The sequence below is a fragment of the Thalassophryne amazonica genome, chromosome 12 (assembly GCF_902500255.1).
Source record: "Thalassophryne amazonica chromosome 12, fThaAma1.1, whole genome shotgun sequence".
NCBI classification, from domain to species: domain Eukaryota; kingdom Metazoa; phylum Chordata; class Actinopteri; order Batrachoidiformes; family Batrachoididae; genus Thalassophryne; species Thalassophryne amazonica.
Genome location: NC_047114.1, coordinates 59,102,853 through 59,129,247, shown reverse-complemented (window position 1 = coordinate 59,129,247; position 26,395 = coordinate 59,102,853). Strand labels below are relative to the sequence as shown.

General features: G+C 43.5%; 1 protein-coding gene across 1 annotated transcript in view; it reads left to right on the top strand.

Annotated features, from left to right (window-relative positions):
- The window catches only part of LOC117521133 (calsyntenin-2-like), a 604,232-nt gene that overhangs the window by 438,568 nt on the left and 139,269 nt on the right, over positions 1–26,395 (top strand). The window contains exons 4-5 of the mRNA XM_034182465.1: positions 5,460–5,571; positions 5,851–5,947. Coding sequence (XP_034038356.1) covers positions 5,460–5,571; positions 5,851–5,947 — 209 coding nt within the window. The remainder of the gene's footprint in view (positions 1–5,459; positions 5,572–5,850; positions 5,948–26,395) is intronic.

Below are 26,395 nucleotides of genomic sequence, written 5' to 3'. Positions count from 1 at the left end.
CCTCTGACTCTCCAAAACGGAGGTGTTCTTTGTCTCGCTCCATCAGCGAATCCATCGTGACGCGTGAAGCCTCCGCGCGGCTTTCCATGACAAAATCTCTTGTTAAAAGTGAAATCTGCTGGAAAATGGCTGATGTCCAGCTCTTGTGATAACCAGAGAAATTGCACACGATGGTCCCGGATCCATACAGCCATCCGTTTAGAAATGAAATGGTCATTTCAGCCTGTCGATTGCGGCTCGGTGTGCGGCACGCCGTGCGCCATTGTGGGCCATCCTTAAAGCGGTAGTAACACTCCTTAATCTCTGTGAAGCCCATAAAATTTTCACCGAAAGCCATGTGAGTTTTCCGAATGGTTTCCAGCTGCCTGTCTCTAACAGTTTCTGAAAAAATTCTGATGGAACAAAGCCCAAATCATTCCGCCATTTCCTCACAATGAAAAAATGACGAGAGGGGTGGACCAGTGCTCACTCAAAGCCTGCCCACAGGCGAATGATGAAAACTCACGCATGCGCACGAAGGTTCAAGCTTGGCTGACGTAAAAACATATGAATCAAATCCATATATTTTTTGCATAAAATAAAAAGGTCGGATACTTTTCTCACAGACCTCGTATTTTTGGCTAACGATGAACGCCACCAAAACAGAACGTTGATAGGACTAATATTTTTGGAGGAACTATGGATATTCACTAACAACAGTGAAAAACAGGTGTTGATAATTACATTCTGGGCTCACATGCCATTCCAGCAGGGGGCAGTAAATCATCCATATATTAAAAGCCAAGTGGCCCCTGTGTATGTGTATGCGTGCATGTGTGTGTACCTTCAAAGATGGAGAAACTGGGGAAAGCTGACATTTTCCGTTTGGAATGCTCATGTATTTTGGGTCAAGGATCTTCTTCTTCTTTGTCTTTCGGCTGTTCCCCTTAGGGGTCGCCACAGCAGATCAATCGTTTCCATCTCACCCTGTCCTCTGTATCTTCCTCTGTCACACTAACTACCTGCATGTCCTCTCTCAGCACATCCATGAACCTCCTCTTTGGTCTCTCTCTTCTCCTCCTGCCTGGTGGCTCCATCCTCAGCATCCTTCTCCCTATATACCCTGGGTCCCTCCTCTGCACATGTCCAAACCATCTCAATCTCGCCTCTCTGACTTTCTCTCCAAACCGTCACACCTGAGCTGTCCCTCTGATATGTTCATTCCTAATCTTGTCCATTCTTGTCACTCCCAAAGAGAATCTCAACATCTTCAGCTCTGCCACCTCCAGCTCTGCCTCCTGTCTTTTTGTTAGTGCCACTGTCTCCAAACCATACAACATAGCTGGTCTCACTACTGTTTTGTAAACTTTCCCCTTCACTCTTGCTGATATTCTTCAGTCACAAATCACTTCTGCCACCTTTCTCCACCCACTCCACCCTGCCTGCACTCTCTGCTTCACCTCTCTACCACACTCTCCATTACTTTGGACAGTTGACCCCAAATATTTAAACTCATCTACTTTCACCACTTCTACTCCTTGTAACTGCACTATTCCACTGGGTTCCCTCTCATTCACACACATGTACTCAGTCATGCTTCTACTGACTTTCATTCCCCTTCTCTCCAAAGCATATCTCCACTTCTCCAGACTAGACTCAACTTGCTCTCTACTCTCACTACAGATCACAATGTCATCTGCAAACATCATAGTCCATGGGGACTCCTGTCTGATCTCATCTGTCAACCTGTCCATCACCACTGCAAACAAGAAAGGACTCAGAGCTGATCCTTGGTGTAATCCCACCTCCACCTTGAATGAGTCTGTCATTCCGACTGCGCATCTCACCGCTGTCACACTATTCTTGTACATGTCCTGCACTACCCTAACATACTTCTCTGCCACTCCAGACTTCCTCATACAATACCACAACTCTTCTCTTGGCACCCTATCATAAGCTTTTTCATAAGCTTTTTCTACACACAATGTAACTCTTTCTGTCCTTGTCTGTACTTTTCCAACAGTATTCTCAGAGCAAACATTGCATCTGTAGTGCTCTTTCTCGGCATGAAACCATATTGCTGCTCACAGATCTTCACCTGTTTTCTAAGCCTAGCTTCTACTACTCTTTTCCATAACTTCATGCTGTGGCTGATCAGCTTTATGCCTCTGTAGTTACTGCAGCGCTGCACATCACCCTTGTTCTTGAAAATAGGAAACAGCACACTTCGTCTCCACTCCTCAGGCATCCTCTCACTTTCCAAGATTTTATTAAACAATCTGGTTAGAAACTCTACTGCATCTCTCCTAGACATTCCATGCCTCCATTGGAATGTCATCTGGACCAACTGCCTTTCCGCTCTTCATCCTCTTCATAGCAGCCCTCACTTCTTCCTTGCTAATCTCTTTTACTTCCTGATTTACTCTCACCACATCATCCAGCCTTTTCTCTCGCTCATTTTCTTTATTCATCAACTCTTCAAAATATTCCCTCCACCTTCTCAGCACACACTCCTCACTTGTCAGCACATTACCATGTGCATCTTTTACCACCCTAACCTAATGCACATCCTTTCCAGCTCTGTCCCTTTGTCTGGCCAATTGGTACAAGTCCTTTTCTCCTTCCTTACTATTCAACTTCTTGTACAGCTCGCAATATGCCTTTTCCTTTGCTTTTGCCACTTCTCTTCTCGCCTTACGCCGCATCTCCTTGTACTCCTGTCTACTTTCTTCATCTCTCCGACTATCCCAAAACTTTTTCGCCAACCTCTTTCTCCTTATGCTTTCCTGGACCTCTTCATTCCACCACTAAGTCTCCTTGTCTTCCTTCCACTGTCCAGATGTCATACCCAGTACTGCCCTAGCTGTCTCCCTCACCACATCTGCAGTACTTTTCCAGTTGTCCAAAACTGCTTCCCCTCCAACTAGTGCTTCTCTCACCTGCTCGCTAAATTTCACACAACAGTCTTCCTCCTTCAGCTTCCACCATCTGATCCTTTGTTGAGCTCTCACTCTCTTCTTCTTCTTTACCTCTAAAGTCATCATACAAACAACCATCCTATGCTGTCTAGTGACACTCTCTCCTGCTACCACCTTACAGTCTGTGATTTCTTTTAGCTTGCATCTCCTATAAAGAATGTAGTCCACCTGTGTGCACCTTCCTCCACTCTTATATGTTACCCTGTGCTCCTCCCTTTTCTTAAAGTAGGTATTCACCACAGCCATTTCCATCCTTTTTGCAAAATCAACTACCATCTGTCCTTCCCCATTCCTATCCTTGATACCATATCTACCCATTACTTCCTCATCACCTCTGTTCCCTTCACCAACATGCCCATTGAAGTCTGCTCCTATCACCACTCTTTCATGCTTGGGCACACTCTCCACCACCTCATCTAACACACTCCAGAAATCTTTCTCCTTCATCTCACAACCTACCTGTGGGGCATATGCACTGATGATATTCATCATCACCCCTTCAATTTCCAACTTCACACTCATCACACTGTCAGACACTCGCTTAACCTCCAACACACTTTTAACATACTCTTCCTTTAAAATGACCCCAACACCATTTCTCTTCCTGTCCTCACCATGGTACAACAACTTGTACCCACCGCCGATGCTCCTGCTCTTACTTCCCTTCCACTTGGTCTCTTGCACACACAATATGTCTGCCTTTCTCCTCTCCATCATATCAGCCAGCTCTCTCCCTTTACCAGTCATACTACCAACATTCAAAGTCCCCACTCTCATTTCCACCCTTCTAGTTTTCTTCTTCTCCCGCTGTTCGTGGCAACGTTTTCCTCCTCTTCTTCATCGTCTTCGCCCAGCAGTAGCCCAATTTCTACCGGCACCCTGTTGGGCAATAGCACCGGTGGCGGACGTTGTTAACCCAGGCCGCGACCGATCCGGTATGGGAATTCGATTCTGAGTCTGCATAGTTGGGTTGGTTTGTTTTACGCCGGATGCCCTTCCTGGCGCAACCCTCCTCATTTATCCGGGCTTGGGACCAGCACTCAGAATGTACTGGCTGCACACCCCATGTGGCTGAGTTTTTTTGGGTCAAGGATGAACGCTGCCAAAAGTGAATATTGATAGGACTAATATTTTTGGAGAAATTACAGATATTATGTAACAGTAAACAATGGGTATTGATAATTACTTTCTGGACTCGCACACCAATCCAAATCATTATAGAAACTTTGCATAATTTATTACCATGCTCAAAAAATGTCAACTACCTATTTTATAACTACCCAATCTAGAGCCCATGGATCCCCAAGGACAATGCAATTTTTTTTCATTTTGTTTTGTTGTTTGTTTGTTTGTTTGTTTTTTTGCTGCAGAAATAGCTGTATAGTAAAAATACACACACACACAAATATCCTTATTGCCATTAGATGATGTCTTTGATGTTTCTGTTTTTCTTTTTTGTGAGATTGCAGAGTGCAAGAGTGGTGACAGCTTTGAAGCTACTTTCAGTTCTTTATGTCCCAGAATGGTCCATCAATATCGTGTGTGTGTGTGTGTGTGTGTGTGTGTGTGTGTGTGTGTGTGTGTGTGTGTGTGTGTGTGTGTGTGTGTGTGTGTGTGTGTGTGTGTGTGTGTGTCCATGCATAATGCTCTATGCTACAGAATGTGAATGAGATTGACAGCCAGTTGGAGTGGCATGGACAGGAGCAAATCAAACCCTCGGGTGCTTCAGTCAGAGATTAAAAAAAAAAAAAGTGCTGGGGAAAACAAGCTACTGCAGACAATAAGAGGCAGCAATTTATCAACTTGGGGATCTGTGATGAATTTCTCTAATGATAGATGAATGTGTGCATGTGTTTGTCATTATGACTGCATGACATTCTAAACAGGCCTCATTAAGTTAATGTCATTAATTAGCCAGATGTGCCTCTTTTCATTTACAAGTCACTGTGAGAGAAGGTCACCAGTAAAGGCAACAACATGATGCATCCAAATTAGTGCTTCGTTTATGTACTTTCTTTTGCAAATGTTACCACAGTGTCTGGTTAATGTTCCATTGCAGAGTGAAAAATGGAGAAAAGTCAGACAAAATTATGAACTAGAAAAATGGCTTCACACAACTATTATGAGTGATTCTGTCAAATAAACTGTTATACTGTGTAATGTTTATTTATGCTTTTTAAATTTTGTTAAAATAATGTGAATTAATAGAAATATATATTACAAAGAAATAGTAATGAATGAGACTTTACAGTGTTTGTTGTCCTTTAATCGGTTATCCCCTTGTGAATAATTTTGGTTATTTTCAACTTTTTCTATTTATCCACTGTTATTAAAATCAGACTGGAACTGTTTTTTTTTTTTTCTTCTTCTTCCTTTTCTCTCCATTTCTTCTTATGTTTCATCCATCAATCATTTCCAGATATTCTTTGCATCTTTCTGTTCTTTTTCCTGGCTTTCTCCCTTTTCTACTAATTTTTTTCTTTAATTCATTCTTCGATCCAGGGCAGTGGTACATGTCCAGGTGGATGATGTCAATGAGTTCTGTCCAGTATTTCGGGAGCCACATTACAAGGCATCAGTAACAGAAGGGAAAATCTATGACAATATTTTGCAGGTATATTAAATATTATACAGGAAATTGTCTATATATCTGTCTGTCTCTTTGTCAGTGTATCTGCCTACCTACCTACATCTGTTACCTGTTTGTTTTTGTACATATGTAAATATGAATCATTCTGACACATACTGTGGATGGCCAAATTAACACCTTGACTCCCAGAATAACCCTTTTAAGATCAAAGTTGGAGGTCTTGTGTTTTACAGCCATTCTCAGTGTTGTAAGTGCTGTGGCTGTTTATGACCTGAGAGGTAACAGATTTTCTTGCTTATGTAGGTGGAAGCTTGGGATCAGGACTGTTCCCCACAGTACAGCCAGATCTGCAACTATGAAATTGTCACTTCAGGAACACCATTTGCCATAGACCGCAATGGTAAGTGTTTTCTGTATGTGTGAGCTTGTGGGTGTCTGCCCAAAACACCTTGCATGAATGTCTTCACAAGTCCAGAAATTTGGAGGTGATCCATAATAGATAAATGGATAGTGTGCCCAAACAAAATATGAAGATATCCGTTTTCAGAAAGGACTTTTAGACCAAAAGTAACCTGACTATTAGTGGACCCGAGCCCAAACAGAATAAGTAATTCCTATATAGACCCTGATGCCCTCTGGTGCCAGGACTTATACCCGCTGTCCTTTGTGCAATGCTTATGAGCGTCGACCACTCCCACTGGACAGGAAGCAGGTTAATTCCCCATGCCAGTACTCATTACAGTGGGTGGACTGAGATAATGGAGATTAAGTGTAAGGACACTGACAGGTAATGTGAGCAGGATTTGATCCCAGGACTACAGATTGGTGGTGTATCCAAACAAAACATGAAGATATTTGTTTTCAGAAAGGATTTTTGGCCCAAAAGGAACTTGAGTATTGTTGGCCCTCACTCAGAGCCATTGCTTTTCTGTAGAGTCTGGAATCAGTCATGCAATACAGATAAGAGCCTACCACTTCCCCTGGATGGTACCCCACTCGAATGGAGTTTATTTCCGCAGCCAAGGCTAGTACCCATTTATAATTTTGCAGATTAAGTGTTTGGCAGATACAGATTACCGTATTTTCCGGACTATAAGTCGCACTTTTTTACATGTTTTGGCCGGGGGTGCGACCTATACTCCGGTGCGACTTATAAATGAAAAATATACCGGTAGGATCTCAATTAATTTGCTGTAACAAAACAATTTTACGTGACAGAGTCAATCTGTGTTTTAAAATGGCCACCAGAAAAGGAAATGCAATGCATCATGGGCACTGTAGTATGGCGGCCGTCCTATAGGTTATGCTGGTCGCGATAACCAATCAGAGAACAGAACGTTGGACGCGTGTTCCTCACCTCACCCACAGCGTGAGAAGCTGACGAACACAGTGCTTGCTGTTATTCCAGCATGGCGAACAAAACAGCTTCAACCCTTGGATATCAGTGTGAGCAGAGTGTTTAAGTTGACGCTGAGAGCTGCGTGGGAGCACTGGGTGAGCGACGGTGGAGGATTAGCGTGTGCACTTGGAAGGAGCTGGCGTTGATGATTGTGAAAAGCGTTTGAAGCAGACGAACATGGTGTTTATTCCGGGACGGCTAACAAAACAGCTTCAACCCTTGGATATCAGTGTGAGCAGAGTTGACGCCGAGAGCTGCATGGGAGCACTGAGCGACGGCGGAGGATTAGCGTCTGCACTTGGAAGGAGCTGGATCGACACCACTGGGCGGTCATGAGCTGTGCAGGTAGGTGCTGCATGGTTCGGCTCGCAATGTGGTCCGCAAAATACAAACATATCCGTAGGTAAAATGCAGCTCACGAGAGGGCACTCGAGGCTTGTGTGACTGTTCCTGCGACTTCTGACTACCATAGAAAACTAAAAATTTCAACGTTACTGATAACTTAACAAGACAACGGAGAAGGCCTGAAAAAATGCCACCAAAAAGAAAATCATACTCTGCAGATTACAAGTTAAGACTGGTTAAATATGCATCCGAAAACGGTAGCCGTCACAATATTATCATCTGAACTTTTCATGTTAACATACCTGTATGTCCATGGGACTTATAGTCCAGTGCAACTTATTTATGGTTTATTTTTCTTTATAATGGATAAAGTGGCTGGTGCGACTTATACTCCGGTGCGACTTATTTATGGTTTATTTTTCTTTATAATGGATAAAGTGGCTGGTGCGACTTATACTCCAGTGCGACTTATAGTCCGGAAAATACGGTAAGTGTCTTGTCCAAGGACACAGACAGGTGATGTGAACAGGATTCAAATCCAAAGTCTACATACTGGTAGCCCAGTTCCTTATCCATTGAACTATCTGCTCTGCAACCTTAAATGGTCCCATAGGTAACTGTATTTGACCCAATTGCATTCAGCCCAAACAAACCTAAAGTAACAAGAGGTGGAGAACATCTACTACTAGAACTACACTATTAAAACTATTTTTGTCTCCTGCAGTAATTATTCCACACTATATGAACAAAAGTGACAGCCAATTGGACATCGACTCTGGTCTAGTCAGAATAACTGACACAGAGATCAAAGGTACTAAAATGGGACCTAGCTAGAATGAATGGAATTTGGACCCAACCCAGTACTTAGGTTGAATCTGAGTTCCAAGCTGACCCATAATCACAACTGTATCCAGCATGGTATATCTGGAGCCTTTATTGATGCAATGTTCAGTTTGCCATTTGCTCACTGTTCCTCAGTGTTATTAACTGTCAGCTGTCATAATCAGTTGACTGTGATTTAAATGTGATAGTACTGTCATTTTCTCAATATGTGAGTTAAAGCTAATATAGTAAATTTAGTGCATTTTTTAATAGCTCAATAATATAATATTGATGCTTTTTTTGCTGCTAAAACCATGAATGTTTTATGACAAAAAGACATTGTACAGCTACAGGAGTTCTTTCATGATCTCAAGCCACTAGTTCTCATAAAAACATGAGCCAGTCTCGACTAAAGATAGACATGAGAGCCAAGTCCTCGTGGCTGGTTCAGAAGATAAATTAGGAGCAGACAGTGGAACAGAAAAAATAGCTCTGTGTGAAGCAAATATTACTGAGGATGATGTTACAGTAATGAGGTCACATTTTATTGCTGCTAAATTGAAAATACCACAAAACCCAGTGCTCAGAGTGTAAACTTCTGCCAAGGCTAAGCAATCTTACAATTACAGTATGTGTTGTGAACAGTGGTGGGCACAGATAGCCAAAACATTTACTTCCATAACAGATAATCAGATAACTGAAAAGTTATCTTCGATAAAGACAAAACAATAAACCACCCAAAAATCTATCGGAAGTTACAGATAACCGATAACAGATAAATTCCAATATTGTCTCTGGTACATTTACAACTACTAATAAAACGAATTTAAGTTTTAATGCTACAATAGCTTCTAGTAATATTAAAAGTAACAACAGACCCAAAGAATGGGACCACACTTTTGTCTTTGAACATTCTGCCCCTGCTGGAAGCACTTGTTTACTACAGAACTTCCAGCACAGAGGCACTCTGAGAACAGCCATAAGCCAACTCTCTATCAATGACAATGCTCCGGTCAGGCGGAGGTCTTGAAAAATAAAGTCATGCTGACTTATGGTTTTGATTTCTAAATAACATTAATACCGATAGAATAACTCCATTAATGTCAGTTCTGTCATTTGTACAAAGTTAAAATATAGCATATATCTTTTAATGTTGAATAATGCACTAATTCTGAGGTTTTGTAACAAACACAGACAGATCGCAAAGGATTCTGGGTAAAAGTGTCTCTGCTAAACATTGATTGGTTCAGTCATTCATTATGTAAACCAACACATTAATGTGACGTCTGTCGTGTGTTGGTGCTTAAAGATAAATGTGCTTTTGTAAAATATTCCATTTTTTTTAATTGTAAAAACAGGCATTTTTACGGAGCCCTGGAAGTGTCATCGCAAAATGTTTTGCATGTGGAGAGAATGTGCGCTCATTTTATTATATTGTGCCGTGCGCACGTTTGATGATGTTGTAAAACGTGCTTTACACTGTGCAAGATTATTTTTCATGCAGGAATTTTTTGGACTGAGTTTCAAGTTAATTGTGTGTCCTGCATCGTGTAGTGTACATGGAGTAACAAGCTGCGTTTAACATCTCGCCGATTGTATGGTCCAATGAAAATCAAACCTGTTTGATATTATTCTGGTCGGCCGTCGTGAGGGTATCCTGCTGAAAAGATACAAGCATCTAACCGCTCGCACTGTGCCTGTGCAAACACCGCAGAGCTGTCTTGTAATATTATTTATTTATTTTTTTGTTGTTGTTTTGTTTTGTTTTTAAACTTCATTTGTAAAAAAAAAAAAAAGCCATTTGCAAAGCCAAAAAGTTGATTTGGTGCCCAGATGCTTAGTACTTAGGGCAAATACTGCATGAACACTACTGGCCAGTAGATGGCAGTAGAGGCCTTGAAAACAAAATTCCAGATAATCCCTGTCTGCTACATTTAAAATGCGTGGAATTTAACAAACGCAAATACAATAACAACGTCTGTTAACCCAGAGAATATATTCACGAGAGTTTTAGGCACTAGAATTTAATGCTGTTGTCCGTGGAGCCTGAACAGAGTGTCTGAAATGCAATTGTCCTGTCGTGAACGTACTGAGATTACATCATCCTACCCATAATGCACTGCTGGGCACAGCATGGTAAATGGTAAATGGACTTTCCGTCTGCATCAGACGCTCAAAGCGCTTTACAATTATGCCTCACATTCACCCCGATGTCAGGGTGCTGCCATACAAGTCGCTCACTACACACCGGGAGCAATAGGGGATTAAAGGCCTTGCCCAAGGGCCCTGAGTGATTTTCCATGATCTTCTGGACTCAAGCCCAACACCTTAACCACTAGACTATCACCTCCCCTGAGGTGATGGCCCTTTTGTGAGCATGTGCTCACAAAACCTTAAAAATTAGCACATTACTTTAAAACTAAAACATATATCTGATATTTTCACTTTATAAAACTTCAGACATGACAGTAATTTTAAATAACTTGTCCAAAATTAGTTTGGTTAAAATTTGAACCATAAGTTAAAAATGTATGCCTCTGGATAACTTAGGTGATATTGCCAGCATATCGGTATGGTGTTAAAGTAGACCTGCATTGAAATAAATGTGGTCAGATCTCAGAAAGAAATAGCTGATATGTATTTATAAGACCCTTATGAATGCAGTAAAGTAAATCTGTAAGCCCAAATTTGTAATTCAGCGGAGAAATCTTTGTTTAAAAATGACAAATTTCCAGCTAAAATTTAGCCCTCCGCGAAAACAGTTTGTACATCCGAGTCATTTCCATGACGTCGGGGAGAAGACGGAGCGCTTGCGCCTTCAGTCCAATCCCGCATTGAAATTGATTTTATCTGTTAGTAATGTTACTGTTATACACATCCTGGTTTCAACATCCAAAAGTAAGCTGCAATGAATGCGAGATACAGCTCTGCATGCTCAGATTAGTGGCGACATCGACAGCGGGCGACGTTCTTCTCCGAGGCCTTGCTCTCACTGCCTCCGATGCGCTTACCGAGTCTGAGGGCTCGGTAAACGCCGCAGCGGGCCACTCACACCACCCTCGTGTCTACTGTGCAGCCGGCACCACCTCCCTGTCTACTGAATGAAGGTGCGGCCAACTTGGCAGCAAGTCCAGAGACTAAGCTCGCTGTTTTGATGCAGAGCAGCCGGTGACACCTGTTGCCCGCAAGGACAGACTTCTTGCGGCAAAATCCGCAGCGCTGCACGGTCTCGGTAATCGGAGCCGCAGAGCTCCGTGGCCTCTGAGAGAGGTTTATATCATTTAATGACTTGAATTCTTTGCGGGTCCTGCATCCGTACCGTGCGACGGTAACACCGGAGGCTAAAGACAGTAGATTTTCAATGCGACACCACTCAATCAAATGGGCGTATGAAAAAGTCCCCAAAAATCATTTTCAAGCAACAATAAAAGAAATGTATACTCACCAAACGTACGGCAAGACAATATGAAGTTTTAAAAAAAGTCGATTCTTCTGTATAAGACAATAAAAAGGTGCTTTTGTAAGAGATGCAAACTGACATAAATCCACAAATTACAGTTGGTGCGCGCAATGCATGCTGGGATAGGGTCTTCTCTCTGACGTCTCGGCAGCGTCCAGGATGTGCTGACAGTTTTGCGGAGGGCTAAATTTTAGCTGTAAATTTGTCATTTTTAAACTAAGATTTCTCCGTTGAATGACAGATCTGGACTTGCAGATTTACTTTACTACATTCAGAAGGATCTTATGTGTAAATATTAGTCATGTTTTGGTCCAAAGATCTGACTGCATTTATTTCAATGCAGGTCTACTTTAAAGGAAATGATTCTTTTTTTTTTTTGGTCATTTCTCCTTTGTCTACAGAGGATAGAGATGCTTTTCATAGAAGCATCTCTCTTCTGTTAGCAGAGGGTATAACTGTCCATCTGTTACAAAACTTTTAACAGGTAGGTTAAGATTTTAAATTTTAAAAATGCTTGTCGCTGTTCAGCTTTGTTTACTTTGTTTATTGGTCTAAAAGTTATCGGACAAAATTAATTGGAAGATAATTGGTCCGATAATGGTTTTTAAAGTTATCTAAAAAGATAATCCAATAATGAAAACATTATCTTCGATAATTATCTGTTATCGGATTATCGGAAGTCTGCCCACCACTGGTTGTGAGTAACATTATTCCTGGGCTTTGGACCTCTAATATAACACAATCAGGCCCGGCGGCAGAAAAAAAATATTAAGGGGGCGATGAGTTTATCACAGGGGGCGGGGTTGCCCCCCCCCCCCCCCCCAAAAAAAAGTGTGCACCGGAGGGGACATGCCTCTGAGTGTGTGTAATGAATTGGGTGCGCTCCTGGAAAGCTTGTGTATTTAGGCTACACCGTTGTAAGAGACTGACTGAGTAAGAGTAAAGAGTGATGACAGTATTTTTTTTTATTATTATTTGAACATATAGACCCTCGGTCAAGTGATCTCCTGCATACCACAAAACCAAACCAACAACTGATCTGAGAAATGACACGAGACAGTAGATTAACCCCACATACAGCCCTCCATCACAAGCGCAATTGGGCATGACAGTCACACAACGGGTCAAAGATAAACCTTTCATGTAGATATATTTACAACAATACATAACTTTAATATCTGTCATTGCGGGCGACTGGCCATGAACGGAGGGACTACGAAAATGCATACAGCACGACAACAGCATGTTATTTGCATTTTTATCACTTTTTACTGAGATACACAACTCGTAACACGTACATAAAAAGTTGGCTCACTTAACTTTTGTCGTGTCGGCTCTCAGCTAGCTGGCGCGCGCTGCTCTCCAATTTAGCCAGTGCGTCCTCATCAAGCTGGCTGCTTTAGCTGCTGTTCATTGTCATACTATCCATGAGAAAATCATCCAGAATATCCATATTGGGACCAAAACACACTTCTTGCATTTTCATCTTTTCCTCTGCAGACAGTTTTTTTTTTCCCCTCTGCGGACAGTTCTTGGGCTGCGCGTGCTATGACGTCATTTGTTTACGCATAGCGGGTGGGTATAGCCAGGTACCGTCGATGTAAATCTACGATACAGGCCAAGCAAAGCCCCGGTAAAGTGAGGTGAAAGATACATCTTGCGGATGTGCTGGAACACATCATCACTGATGTAACCTGGGGTCATTGGGTGTTTCGGGTCTTTCAACATCAGACACCCTCACCCAGGCGACCCGACCGGGGTTAATCAGACCCCAGCCTGTGTCCCAGCAGCGTTAGCCCACAGATCAGCCCTCTTGATCCATAGCCACCTTGTGGCTTTCTCTGCGGCTTCAGTTGTGGCTCTAATAGCCTTCCTCTTGAGGCCCAGCAGCGTGAACACTTTGCTGAGTGAACGCCCTGCAAAACCTCGGCAGCCCACCTCCAGAGGCTCATAGCGAGTTATCCAGCCCTGCCTCCTACACTCTTCCACCAGCTCCTGGTACTTGGCACGCTTCCTCTCGTTGGCCTCATCCATGCGCTCTTCCCAGGGCACTGTGAGCTCCAGCATGTTCAACTGCTTGGTGGAATCTGACACAATGATCATGTCTGGTCGGAGTCGTGTTAACTAATATTTTGCTATATTTCCCAGTATTTCTTTTTCTTTCTTTATTTTTATTTTTTGATAACTCTCACATCTGAGGGGGCGGGACTGATGACGTGAGGGGGCGTCGCCGGGTCCGAACACAATGCTAAAATGCCCTTGGCCATATGGGCATTGTGTTTTGGAAAATTTGCAATTGTTTAAGTAATTATTGGGTTCCAAAAACTGAGTTTGCAGCTAGCAACCAGACTGTGACGTCACAGTGCAGCTCTACTCTGACTGGTTGTCACCCACCACTCATAAAGGAAACAATGCTAATGTCTGCTAAATGTCTTTTAAATCAGTTCAGAGGTATTATTAGATTCTAACAACAGCATTTTTAGTTTTAGAAGTGTTTATTTCTCACTCGCTTTTACAGAATATATGACAAAGAGGTTATGTTTATACACAAACGAAACAGTTTTGCTACCAACCTGTGATGTCACCACACTAACATCCGCTAAATGTTTTGTAAATCCTTCCAGATGTGTTTTCGGGTTACAAATACAGCGTTTTTAGTTTTAGAAATGTTTATTTCTTGCTAGCTTTTACATAATATATGAGAGAAGTGTTATTTCTAGCCAAAAAATGAAGTGAAGTTGGCACCTAGCGATAGCAGGAAGCGACATCACTACGCTCGCGCGCTAACATCCGTGAGCTCATGCCATAAAATTAGGTACAGAATGTGACATTTTAACATCTTAAAATACCTCTTAAACTAGGTCATGGTTAGCCATCTTCAAAATTGTCCAAGGTCTGTGTCCCAAGAACATTCCCTGTGAATTTGAAGACTGTGTCAGTAATAGAAATTAACTTATGCTGTACACGGACAGACGGATGGACAGATGGGTGGACAGACAGATGGACGCCAGGTCTTTGCAATACCCGATGGCCATATGTTTGCCTCGGGTAAAAATGCATTGAGTGACTACAATGAATGCGTCAATCCATTACCCCCACTTTAACACAATAATTCAAAAGTAGTAAATGCTATTAACTTTTTAGTCATGAAATTGGGTTTGCCCCCTTTTGTACCTGGTAAGCTTTTATGCACCAAATCAGTTGAAAAATCAACTTTATTTTCCCTGTGTAATATCCCAAAGCATGTCTGCCACATGCTGAGTGGTTAGTGGGTGCAGGGTTGATGGTGGATTAGTTGAAACTGTGCTTGTCACTCGTTGAAGCAGTTTGTTTACAGAAATGTACTAAGTGAGAGAAGTAAATCCTTATTCTCAGGTAACAGTTACTTTGTAAAAAAAAAAAAACAAATATGACAGACATACCTCAGCACAAGCCAGGACAGGATTTTCAATGAAGTTGATAGAAGAAGAAAGGAAGGGAGATAGTCAAGCAAGGTACACAGTGAATATGTTCAGAGAGAGAGAGAGAGAGAGCATTAGCAATTTACAGAAACTCAAGACAACAGAGAAATAAACAATTATTTTCTGATTGCTCAACATTAGTTTTCTAAAACAAATACCACGGTCATAAATTCATGCAATCTTGTGGTAAGCATTTCGTAGGTGAAGCCGATTTCTTCTCTCTATCTCTCTCAACTAGGGCTGCCCATTGTGGTGCCCACAGTCCATATTGGGTCTGCACTCCTTTTGTTTTGGCCAGTCATATATTAACAAGTTACTAGTGCTGTCAGGCACTTGCAAAAATTACAAAAAAAAAAAAAAATCTAATTAAGTACAAGGTTTGCAATGAATTAAATAAATCGTATATTTTTTTAAATATTGCCCTTCCAGTCGCAAGCCATGTACAGCGTAAAAATAAGAATCTTAGAAACATAAAAACAATGAACATAAAATTTCACTCTTACTAAAAACAATTACAGAAATATTTTAATATGCAAAAATGAACTGCAATCAAAGAACTTCGCAACAATGGTGCATCATGAACAGAGAATTATTTATTACTGCACTACAAAGAGCATTTCCAAAAATGTTATCACTTCAGTTAAGGGAGAACAGTTTGGTGGCAAAGTTAGAGAGGTGAGATTGAGATGTTTTGGACATGTTCAAAGTACGAACACAGGGAAGGCCTGGTTATCACAGTGCTCTGTTCTACTGTATGGCAGCAGGTATCATATTGGTTAGTCACAACACATCATCTATTTTTTTTTCATTTCTGGTCTTCAAAAGTTTAAAAGAAAACCAGATTAATACAATTTTCAGTCAGGTATAAGACAATGCTGGATAGGACAAATGCACTCCATTCACCTAATTGTTTATTTATTACCTGGCTAGAAGCCACATGAACTAGCTAGCCTCAGTTGTGATCAGAGGTTCACATACAAATCAAATCAAATCAATTTAATTTATATAGCGCCAAATCACAACAAACAGTTGCCCCAAGGCGCTTTATATTGTAAGGCAAAAGCCATACAATAATTACAGAAAAACCCCAACAGTCAAAACGACCCCCTGTGAGCAAGCACTTGGCAACAGTGGGAAGGAAAAACTCCCTTTTAACAGGAAGAAACCTCCAGCACAACCAGGCTCACGGAGGGGCAGTCTTCTGCTGGGACTGGTTGGGGCTGAGGGGAGAGAATCAGGAAAAAGACATGCTGTGGAAGAGAGCAGAGGTCAATCACTAATGATTAAATGCAGAGTGGTGCATACAGAGCAAAAAGAGAAAGAAACACTCAGTGCATCATGGGAACCCCCCAGCAGTCTAAGTCTATAGCAGCATAACTAAGGGATGGTTCAGGGTCACCTGATCCAGCCCTAACTATAAGCTTTAGCAAAAAGGAAAGTTTTAAGCCTAATCTTAAAAGCAGAGAGGGTGTCTGTCTCCCAGATCCGAATTGGGAGCTGGTTCCACAGGAGAGGAGCCTGAAAGCTGAAGGCTCTGCCTCCCATTCTACTCTTAAAAACCCTAGGAACTACAAGTAAGCCTGCAGTCTGAGAGCGAAGCGCTCTATTGGGGTGATATGGTACTATGAGGTCCCTAAGATAAGATGGGACCTGATTACTCAAAACCTTATAAGTAAGAAGAAGAATTTTAAATTCTATTCTAGAATTAACAGGAAGCCAATGAAGAGAGGCCAATATGGGTGAAATATGCTCTCTCCTTCTAGTCCCCGTCAGTACTCTAGCTGCAGCATTTTGAATTAACTGAAGGCTTTTCAGGGAACTTTTAGGACAGCCTGATAATAATGAATTACAATAGTCCAGCCTAGAGGAAATAAATGCATGAATTAGTTTTTCAGCATCACTCTGAGACAAGACCTTTCTAATTTTAGAGATATTGCGCAAATGCAAAAAAGCAGTCCTACATATTTGCTTAATATGCAGATTAAAGGACATATCCTGATAAAAAATGACTCCAAGATTTCTCACAGTATTACTAGAGGTCAGGGTAATGCCATCCAGAGTAAGGATCTGGTTAGACACCATGTTTCTAAGATTTGTGGGGCCAAGTACAATAACTGAAGTTATTGTACTTGTACACTCACCATGGACCTGAATATCATGGCAGCATTGGGCGTTCAATAATTTGAATGGTTCTTCTTTCTAATTTCAAAACCCCCAATATTTTAATTGCTAAATTGCAATAAATTATTGAATTTTATTTCTATTAAAGTAATAGGACCAAATTAACCCCTTGACACCTGAATTTATATAGCTGTATATAAAAAAAAATGTTTTGTGTGTGTTTTGCCTTTAAGTAGATGGTAAATAATGTTGAGATTATTAATTTCACTTTTGCACAAAAAATAAATAGTAATTTTGGTATTTTGGTAAAAATTTATGTTATAATGTTATAATAATAATAATGGTATGTTGCAACAACAGGCATACTGGTCAGTTTGGTATGTTGCATATTTGAGTCAAATATTGTAGCATATATGCGACAATAGGTGTTAAGGGGTTAAGAGGCTTTGGCAACTCTTGTTTTTTAAAGTCAATGTTGTATACTGTAAAATCATTCCACCCAGGCAAAAAGAATAGTTCAAAGACATCATTAAAAGCCCAAAATTACCATGACATTCATGCCCATGACAAGTGTATGCAAACGTTTGACCACAACTGTACCTTTCATGCTTAGTTACTTGATCCACCTACAAATTTTACAGCTTTTCCTCTTTTGTTGTTTCTGCATTGTCTTTTCATTCAGGGCTTTAGTGCCACATATAGACAATAAAAGGAATGTGTGTATGTGTGTGTGACTGAGAATGATTCTGTGTTCATCTGCCTTGCCTTATAGTTCATCTTTGGGCTTGGTAGTGAGAGAGCTCACATTGTTATTCTGAGTAATCCCAACTGAAAGGAGACTACAGAAGTAGCTCTCTCTCTCTCTCTCTCTCTCTGTGTGTCTCTCTCTCTCTCTCTGTGTGTGTGTGTGTGTGTGTGTGTGTGTGTGTGTGTGTGTGTGTGTGTGTGTGTGTGTGTGTGTGTGTGTGTGTGTGTGTGTGTGTGTGTGTGTGTGTGTGTGTGTGTGTGTGTGTGTGTGTGTGTGTGAGATCAATTCTACCACTGGATCATATTTAAGCAGAATCTTGTTTCGTCTCACTTTCTTCTCTCTCTCACTCTGTGTTCTGTAAGATGTCTGACTCATCTGAACACATCCAAGCTACACAAACTTTGAGAACTTTAGAAATGCAATTTATGGGAAAACAATAGTTGCAACACTGCTGGTTAACTAAGAAAACAGTGTTACAATTATGAACTGATAGAATATCCAAAAAATATCTAAAACTAAATGATGCATTCTATGTACATTTCTGGTTTGTAGAGTCCATCTGACAGTGATTCAAAAATTACACTGTCAGCTTAATTGCATAAGAGATATCTTTTAATAGGCTCCTTTTTTGTAGACTTTAACTCAACTCTAGTTCCAACAAATCTGTGTAAGCTTTTAGTGCCTGCATCAGACACTTATACAACCCCTGGCAAAAATTATGGAATCACTGGCCTCGGATGATGTTCATTCAGTTGTTTAATTTTGTAGAAAAAAAGCAGATCACAGACATAACACAAAACTAAAGTCATTTCAAATGGCAACTTTCTGGCTTTAAGAAACACTATAAGAAATCAAGAAAAAAGATTGTGACAGTCAGTAACGGTTACTTTTTTAGACCAAGCAGAGGAAAAAAATATGGAATCACTCAATTCTGAGGAATAAATTATGGAATCACCCTGTAAATTTTCATCCCCCAAACTAACACCTGCATCAAATCAGATCTGCTCGTTGACATTGACCCTATGCCATGACATTGACCCTATGTGTCTTTTTGCAAGGAATGTTTTCACAGTTTTTGCTCTATGGCAAGATGCATTATCATCTTGAAAAATGATTTAATCATCCCCAAACATCCTTTCAATTGTCCAAAATATCAACGTAAACTTGTGCATTTATTGATGATGTAATGACAGCCATCTCCCCAGTGCCTTTACCTGACATGCAGCCCCATATCATCAATGACTGTGGAAATTTACATGTTCTCTTCAGGCAGTCATCTTTATAAATCTCATTGGAACGGCACCAAACAAAAGTTCCAGCATCATCACCTTGCCCAATGCAGATTCGAGATTCATCACTGAATATGACTTTCATCCAGTCATCCACAGTCCACGATTGCTTTTCCTTAGCCCATTGTAACCTTGTTTTTTTTTCTGTTTAGGTGTTAATGATGGCTTTTGTTTAGCTTTTCTGTATGTAAATCCCATTTCCTTTAGGTGGTTTCTTACAGTTCGGTCACAGACGTTGACTCCAGTTTCCTCCCATTCGTTCCTCATTTGTTTTGTTGTGCATTTTTCGATTTTTGAGACATATTGCTTTAAGTTTTCTGTCTTGACGCTTTGATGTCTTCCTTGGTCTACCAGTATGTTTGCCTTTAACAACCTTCCCATGTTGTTTGTATTTGGTCCAGAGTTTAGACACAGCTGACTGTGAACAACCAACATCTTTTGCAACATTGCGTGATGATTTACCCTCTTTTAAGAGTTTGATAATCCTCTCCTTTGTTTCAATTGACATCTCTCGTGTTGGAGCCATGATTCATGTCAGTCCACTTGGTGCAACAGCTCTCCAAGATGTGATCACTCCTTTTTAGATGCAGACTAACGAGCAGATCTGATATGATGCAGGTGTTAGTTTTGGGGATGAAAATTTACAGGGTGATTCCATAATTTTTTCCTCAGAATTGAGTGATTCCATATTTTTTTCCTCTGCTTGGTCTAAAAAAGTAACCGTTACTGACTGCCACAATCTTTTTTTCTTGATTTCTTATAGTGTTTCTTAAAGACAGAAAGTTGCCATTTGAAATGACTTTAGTTTTGTGTCATGTCTGTGATCTGCTTTTTTTCTACAAAATTAAACAACTGAATGAACATCCTCTGAGGCCGGTGATTCCATAATTTTTGCCAGGGGTTGTATAGTGCCTGCACTATATAAAAGACTTCAACAAGGAAAAAAATATTAGGGTAAATTTGGATGCAGATTCCAGTTATGTTTGTGTGCACATTTTCTACAGTTATTATTATTATATTTTGAACTATGCACATATAAACTCTTCTAAAAAACATGACTCAACCAGCTGAAATGGAAGTACACTATATCACTTTATTATGCTTTTTTCCAGTCCTAATTTGAATGCATTCTGAAAATAAAAGGCTTTTTTCTGCCATTTATTCTCTGGGGTTGGTGGCATTGCTGACGCTGTGGCTGTTTGTTGCCTGTGCACAGATATGTAATTCAGTATGACCAGTTCTACTGTGTGGTGTACCTCAGGGTTCAATACTCGGGCCTCTTCTGATGAAGGCAGCAGTGAAGTACAAACTACATCTGTTGCATATTACTGCTTTGTTGGTGTCAGGAAAGGATATACCAGAGATCAAAAATGCTTTGAGTATAGAACCTGAATCTGTGCATGAGTGGTTAACTCAGGTTATCATTCCATTTTCATAAAACAGAGGCCATATTCTCTGCTTTGAAAATGCAGCTACACACATTTAATGTTATTAATCATAGGTACAGTGAAAATTACAGTGTCAAAGTCAGAGGTCACATACTGTATAGGTGTGACTCAATTAGTTTTTACCTGAAGATGCCATTGTGTCAAGGTTGTTGACAAAAATTTCTAATATACTTAAATATCTCTACAGAAATAATAGGAAATTTGATATTAAAACTAAAAAGCTGTTAGTGCCTGCTTTGATACAGTGTAATTACAACTACGCCTGTTCAGCTCGATATAGTGGTCTTACCAAGAAATACAAGGACAGGTTGTAGTTCATGCAAAAAGTTTTATAAGATATTTGTTAAATGTTCTCTCAATAGCGTGTTAAATTTGAGTGGTTCAGTTTGGCCAGTTTATTGTCTGTTGAATACAGAATTAAACAACTGAAATGTCTAAGTTTTGTAAGTGGTAGTGCCCCTGAGTTCCTCAAGTATAATATTAAATTGGTTCATAATCAAGACAGGGACAGAACAAGAGCTAATGATGCCTCATGCATTGTGCCAAGAGTAAAGGGTTTTGGAAAGTTATTTTATGTGTACAGGAATGTGTGTGGAATAGTATACAAATAATTAATGTTTATGAGTGCAGTGGTAAGAATGTTTCATGAGGTGAAAGATGGAATGTTCCATTCAATGAGGTGGAGCCTGTTGTGTGGGCCGCCCGAAGAGGAGGTACTGCTGGCCAACGTCAGAGGGCGCCCTGCCTGTTGTCGGGTTTCAGGCACCAGAGGGCACAGTTGCCATCCAGGAGCCAGGACTGACAGCTGTCAGCAATCACCATCAGCATCACCATAAAAGCCTGGAGGAGACACCACATCTCTGCCGAGATATCAGCTTACCTCACAGGTAACCTCTCAGCCATTTCTGTGCCGTTCGCACATTATTTGCTACTGAGTTTGCAGTCGTAACCTTTGTATGCTCGCAGCTTGGAGCTGGGTTTGTGGAGGTTGGAGGGAGTTGGCGTTTCCCACTCCTCACTTTCCTGAACTTTAAGTATACTATTGGTACTGCACGTTCTCAGCGTTCCTGTTTCTGGGAGTGGTGGATTTTCCCTCAGGAAGGAACTGTTATTTTTTGCTGACTGCTTACTGGGTGTCCACACACCCACCATTAACCTGTTTTTGTTCCTACCAGCAGTACCGGATCTGACAGCTGGAAGCAGAGGCCACCTGGGGACTCAGGACTTGGCTGCTTTGGCGTACTGCAGGTCTCCGTTGGCGGTGGAACCTTGTGGGCCCCGGCTCTTCTCTGGATAGGCATCTCCTACCCTCGGGCCTGCCCACACGTCACCTGTTGTATTTTGTGATTGACTGACTAAAAGCAGTATTTGACCTGTTGTGCACATTTGCTGCAATAAATTGTATTTATTGGTTTATCTATTGACTGTTCATTTACGCCCCCTGTTGTGGGTCCGTGCATTACACTTTCCCCAACAAGATATCTCGGCCAACGTCATGGATCCCGAGGGGCACAACCCACCCGTTCAACAGTCAATGGAGACGCAAGGTGCACAGACTCCCGCAGGAGGAATAATGGGTGAGTTGCAGCAAATCTTGGCCGCCTTCACTGCTCGGTTGGATTTGGTAACCGAGCAGAATGTACTACTCAATCGTAGGATGGAGGCTCTCACCGCACAGGTGGAAGCGCGTGCACAGGGCGCGGCTGCTGCTCCTCCTCCTGCCGACCTGTTGCTGAACAGGGACCCTCCAGTGGTTGTTCAACGGACCCCCCCATCCCCTGAAGCATACATAAGTCCCCCGGAGCCGTACGGACATAGAGACGTGCACGGACTTCCTAATGCAGTGCTTGCTCGTCTTCGCACAGTGCCCAGTAATGTATGCGTCAGACTCCAGCAAGGTGGCTTATGTCGTTAATTTGCTTCGAGGTGAGGCACGCGCCTGGGCTACGGCGCTTTGGGAGCAGAATTCACGGCTCCTAACGACATATACTGGGTTCGTAAGGGAGTTCAGACAGGTGTTTGATCACCCTAATCAAGGTGAATCTGCTTCCACTTTGCTGCTGTCCATTCGACAGGGGCGTCGGAGCGCTGCGGAGTATGCAGTCGACTTCCGCGTCGCGGCCGCGAGGGCCGGCTGGAATGCGGTAGCGCTCCGCGCCGCCTTCGTACACGGACTGTCTCCGGTCCTGAAGGAGCACCTGGTGGGTAGGGACGACCCGCGGGATTTAGACGGGCTTATTGACTTAGTCATATGTTTAGACAACCGATTGGAAGAATATCGACGGGAGCGAGACGAAGGACGTGGCTGGGCACGCGCCACCCCTCTCCCTTTCCGGTCCGAAGCAGCCCCGCCTTCCCCACGCTCCAGAGCCAGAGTGCTCCGTGTGATGACAGCTCCCCCTGCTGACGAAGCTATGGACACGAGCAGGGCCAAAATTAAATTAGAAAACAGACAGAGGATTTGCAGAAACAACGCCCCAAGCGGTTAAACACCAACGCTCGCCCTTAGAGACTGGGCAAAGGGTGGGCCATAACAAACACGCGGGTAATGCACGAAAATCCACACGAATCCCAGTTGTGATCCTCTGTAGGGATTTAACCCTTCAAGCCCCAGCACTAATCGACACAGGGTCAGAGGGGAATCTGCTAGATAGCAGATGGGCTAAGGAGGTGGGACTCCCTCTAGTGGCCCTTCCTTCACCAGTGAGGGTATGGGCACTAGATGGCACTCTTCTTCCACTAATAACACACCAGACACAGCCCTTAACACCGGTTGTGTCTGGAAACCACAGGGAGGAGATTGTGTTCTTTGTAACACCTTCTACCTCCAGAGTTATTTTGGGCTATCCATGGATTAGTAAGCACAATCCCCGGATCGATTGGCCATCTGGGGTTGTGGCACAATGGAGCGAAACCTGCCACCGGGAGTGTTTAAGATCCTCGGTCCCACCCGGTGTGAGTGCTAAAGAGGAGGTTCGAGTCCCTCCCAATCTCACGGCGGTGCCGGCTGAGTATCACGATCTTGCTGACGTTTTCAGCAAAGATCTGGCACTTACGCTTCCCCCGCATCGACCGTATGATTGTGCCATAGATTTGATCCCGGGCGCTGAGTATCCGTCCAGCAAGTTGTACAACCTCTCACGCCCCGAGCGCGAATCTATGGAGACCTACATCCAGGACTCTTTAGCTGCCGGGTTGATCCAGAACTCTTCCTCCCCGTTAGGTGCAGGTTTCTTTTTCATGGGCAAGAAGGACGGCGGACGGTGGTCTCCGTCCATGCATTGATTACAGAGGGTTGAACGAGATTACGGTTCACAACCGATACCCGTTGCCTCTGTTGGATTCAGTGTTCACGCCCCTGCATGGAGCCAAAATCTTTACAAAGTTGGATCTTAGGAATGCGTATCACCTGGTTCGGATCCGGAAGGGAGACGAATGGAAGACGGCATTTAACACCCCGTTAGGTCACTTTGAGTACCTGGTCATGCCGTTCGGCCTCACTAACGCCCCCGCGACGTTCCAAGCATTGGTAAATGACGTCTTGCAGGACTTCCTGCATCGGTTCATCTTCGTATACCTAGACGATATCCTCATCTTCTCCCCGGATCCTGAGACTCATGTGAAGCATGTACGTCAGGTCCTGCAGTGGTTGTTAGAGAACCGGCTGTTTGTGAAGGGCGAGAAGTGCAAGTTCCACCATACTTCTTTGTCCTTCCTGGGGTTCATCATCTCCTCCAACTCCGTCGCACCCGATCCGGCCAGGGTAGCGGCGGTGAGAGATTGGCCCCAACCGGCAAGCCGTATGAAGCTGCAACAGTTCCTCGGCTTCGCTAATTTCTATCAGAGGTTTATCAAGGGCTATAGTCAGGTTGTTGGTCCCCTTACAGCCCTGACCTCCCCAAAAGTTCCCTTCACCTAGTCGGATCGGTGTGAAGCCGCGTTTAGGGAGTTGAAACGCCGGTTCTGGTGCAGCCCGATCATAGCCGCCAGTTTGTTGTGGAAGTAGATGCCTCTGACTCAGGGATAGGAGCCGTGCTGTCCCAGAGCGGGGAGTCCAATAAGGTTCTCCACCCCTGTGCCTATTTCTCCCGCAGGCTGACCCCGGCAGAGCGGAATTATGATGTTGGCAATCGGGAGCTCCTGGCGGTGAAGGAGGCCCTGGAGGAGTTGAGACACTTGTTGGAGGGAGCTGTGGTTCCATTCATGGTTTTCACTGACCATCGGAACCTGGAGTATATTCGGACCGCTAAGTGTCTGAACCCCAGGCAAGCCCGTTGGTCTCTATTTGTTGGACGTTTTGACTTCAGGATCACCTATCACCCCGGGACCAAGAACCAGCGGTCAGATGCACTGTCCCGGGTGCATGAAGAAGAAGTCAAAATGGAGCTGTCGGATCCACCTGAAAACATCATCCCGGAGTCCACTATCGTCACCACACTGACATGGGACGTGGAGAACATCGTCAGGGAGGCCCTGATGCGTCACCCGGACCCCGGCGGTGGACCATCAAACCGTTTGTACGTCCCACCAGACGCTAGGACTGCAGTTTTGGACTTCTGTCACGGTTCTAAGCTCACCTGCCATCCAGGGGTGCAAAGGACTGTGGCAGTTGTCCGGCAGCGGTTCTGGTTGGCGTCTATGGAAGCCGACGTCCGGGAGTATGTCCGGGCCTGTACCACCTGTGCCAGGGGCAAGGCAGTACACCAATCAGAGAAGGGATTCCTCCAGCCGCTGCCAGTGCCTCGTTGCCCCTGGTCCCACATCGGCCTGGACTTTGTCACGGGTCTCCCTGCATCCCAGGGAATGACAACCATCCTGACGATAGTGGACCGGTTCTTCAAGGCGGCCCACTTCATGGCCCTCCCGAAGCTCCCGACGGCCCAGGAGACTGCAGACCTCCTGGTCCACCACGTCGTACGTCTGCATGGTATCCCTGCGAACATCGTCTCGGATCGTGGTCCCCAGTTTTCTTCGCAAGTCTGGAGGAGTTTCTGTAGGGAACTGGGGGCCACCGTGAGCCTTTCGTCCGGGTACCACCCTCAGACCAACGGACAGGCAGAGCCGGCCAATCAGGAGCTGGAACAGGCCTTGTGAAGTGTGACATCTGCGCACCCGACGGCCTGGAGTCAACATCTGGCCTGGATCGAGTACACTCATAACAGCCAAGTCTCGTCTGCAACCGGCCTCTCCCCTTTCGAAGCGTGTTTGGGGTACCAGCCCCCATTGTTTCCGGCTGTGGAGGGAGAGGTCAGGGTTCCCTCGGTCCAGGCCCACCTCAGGAGGTGCCGTCGGGTGTGGCGAACAGCCCGCTCTGCCCTGCTGAAAGCCCGGACGAGGGCGACGAGCCATGCAGACCGCCGACGCGCCCCGGCCCCAGAATATCAGCCCAGGCAGGAGGTCTGGCTGTCTACAAAGAACATCCCGCTCAACACGGAGTCACCAAAACTGATGGACAGATATATCGGACCATTCAAGCTTGCCAAAATCATCAGTCCAGCCGCAGTGAAGCTGAAACTCCCAGCTTCACTGTGGATCCATCCAGTTTTTCATGTCTCCAAGCTCAAACCATATCACACCTCGGACCTTTGCACCCCCGGACCAGCGCCGCCTCCTGCCCGCATCATCGACGGCGAGCCTGCGTGGACAGTCCGCAAGCTCCTGGATATTCGCCGGAGGGGTCGGGGTCTCCAGTATCTGGTGGACTGGGAGGGTTACGGACCTGAAGAACGCTCCTGGGTGAAGAGGAGCTTCATCC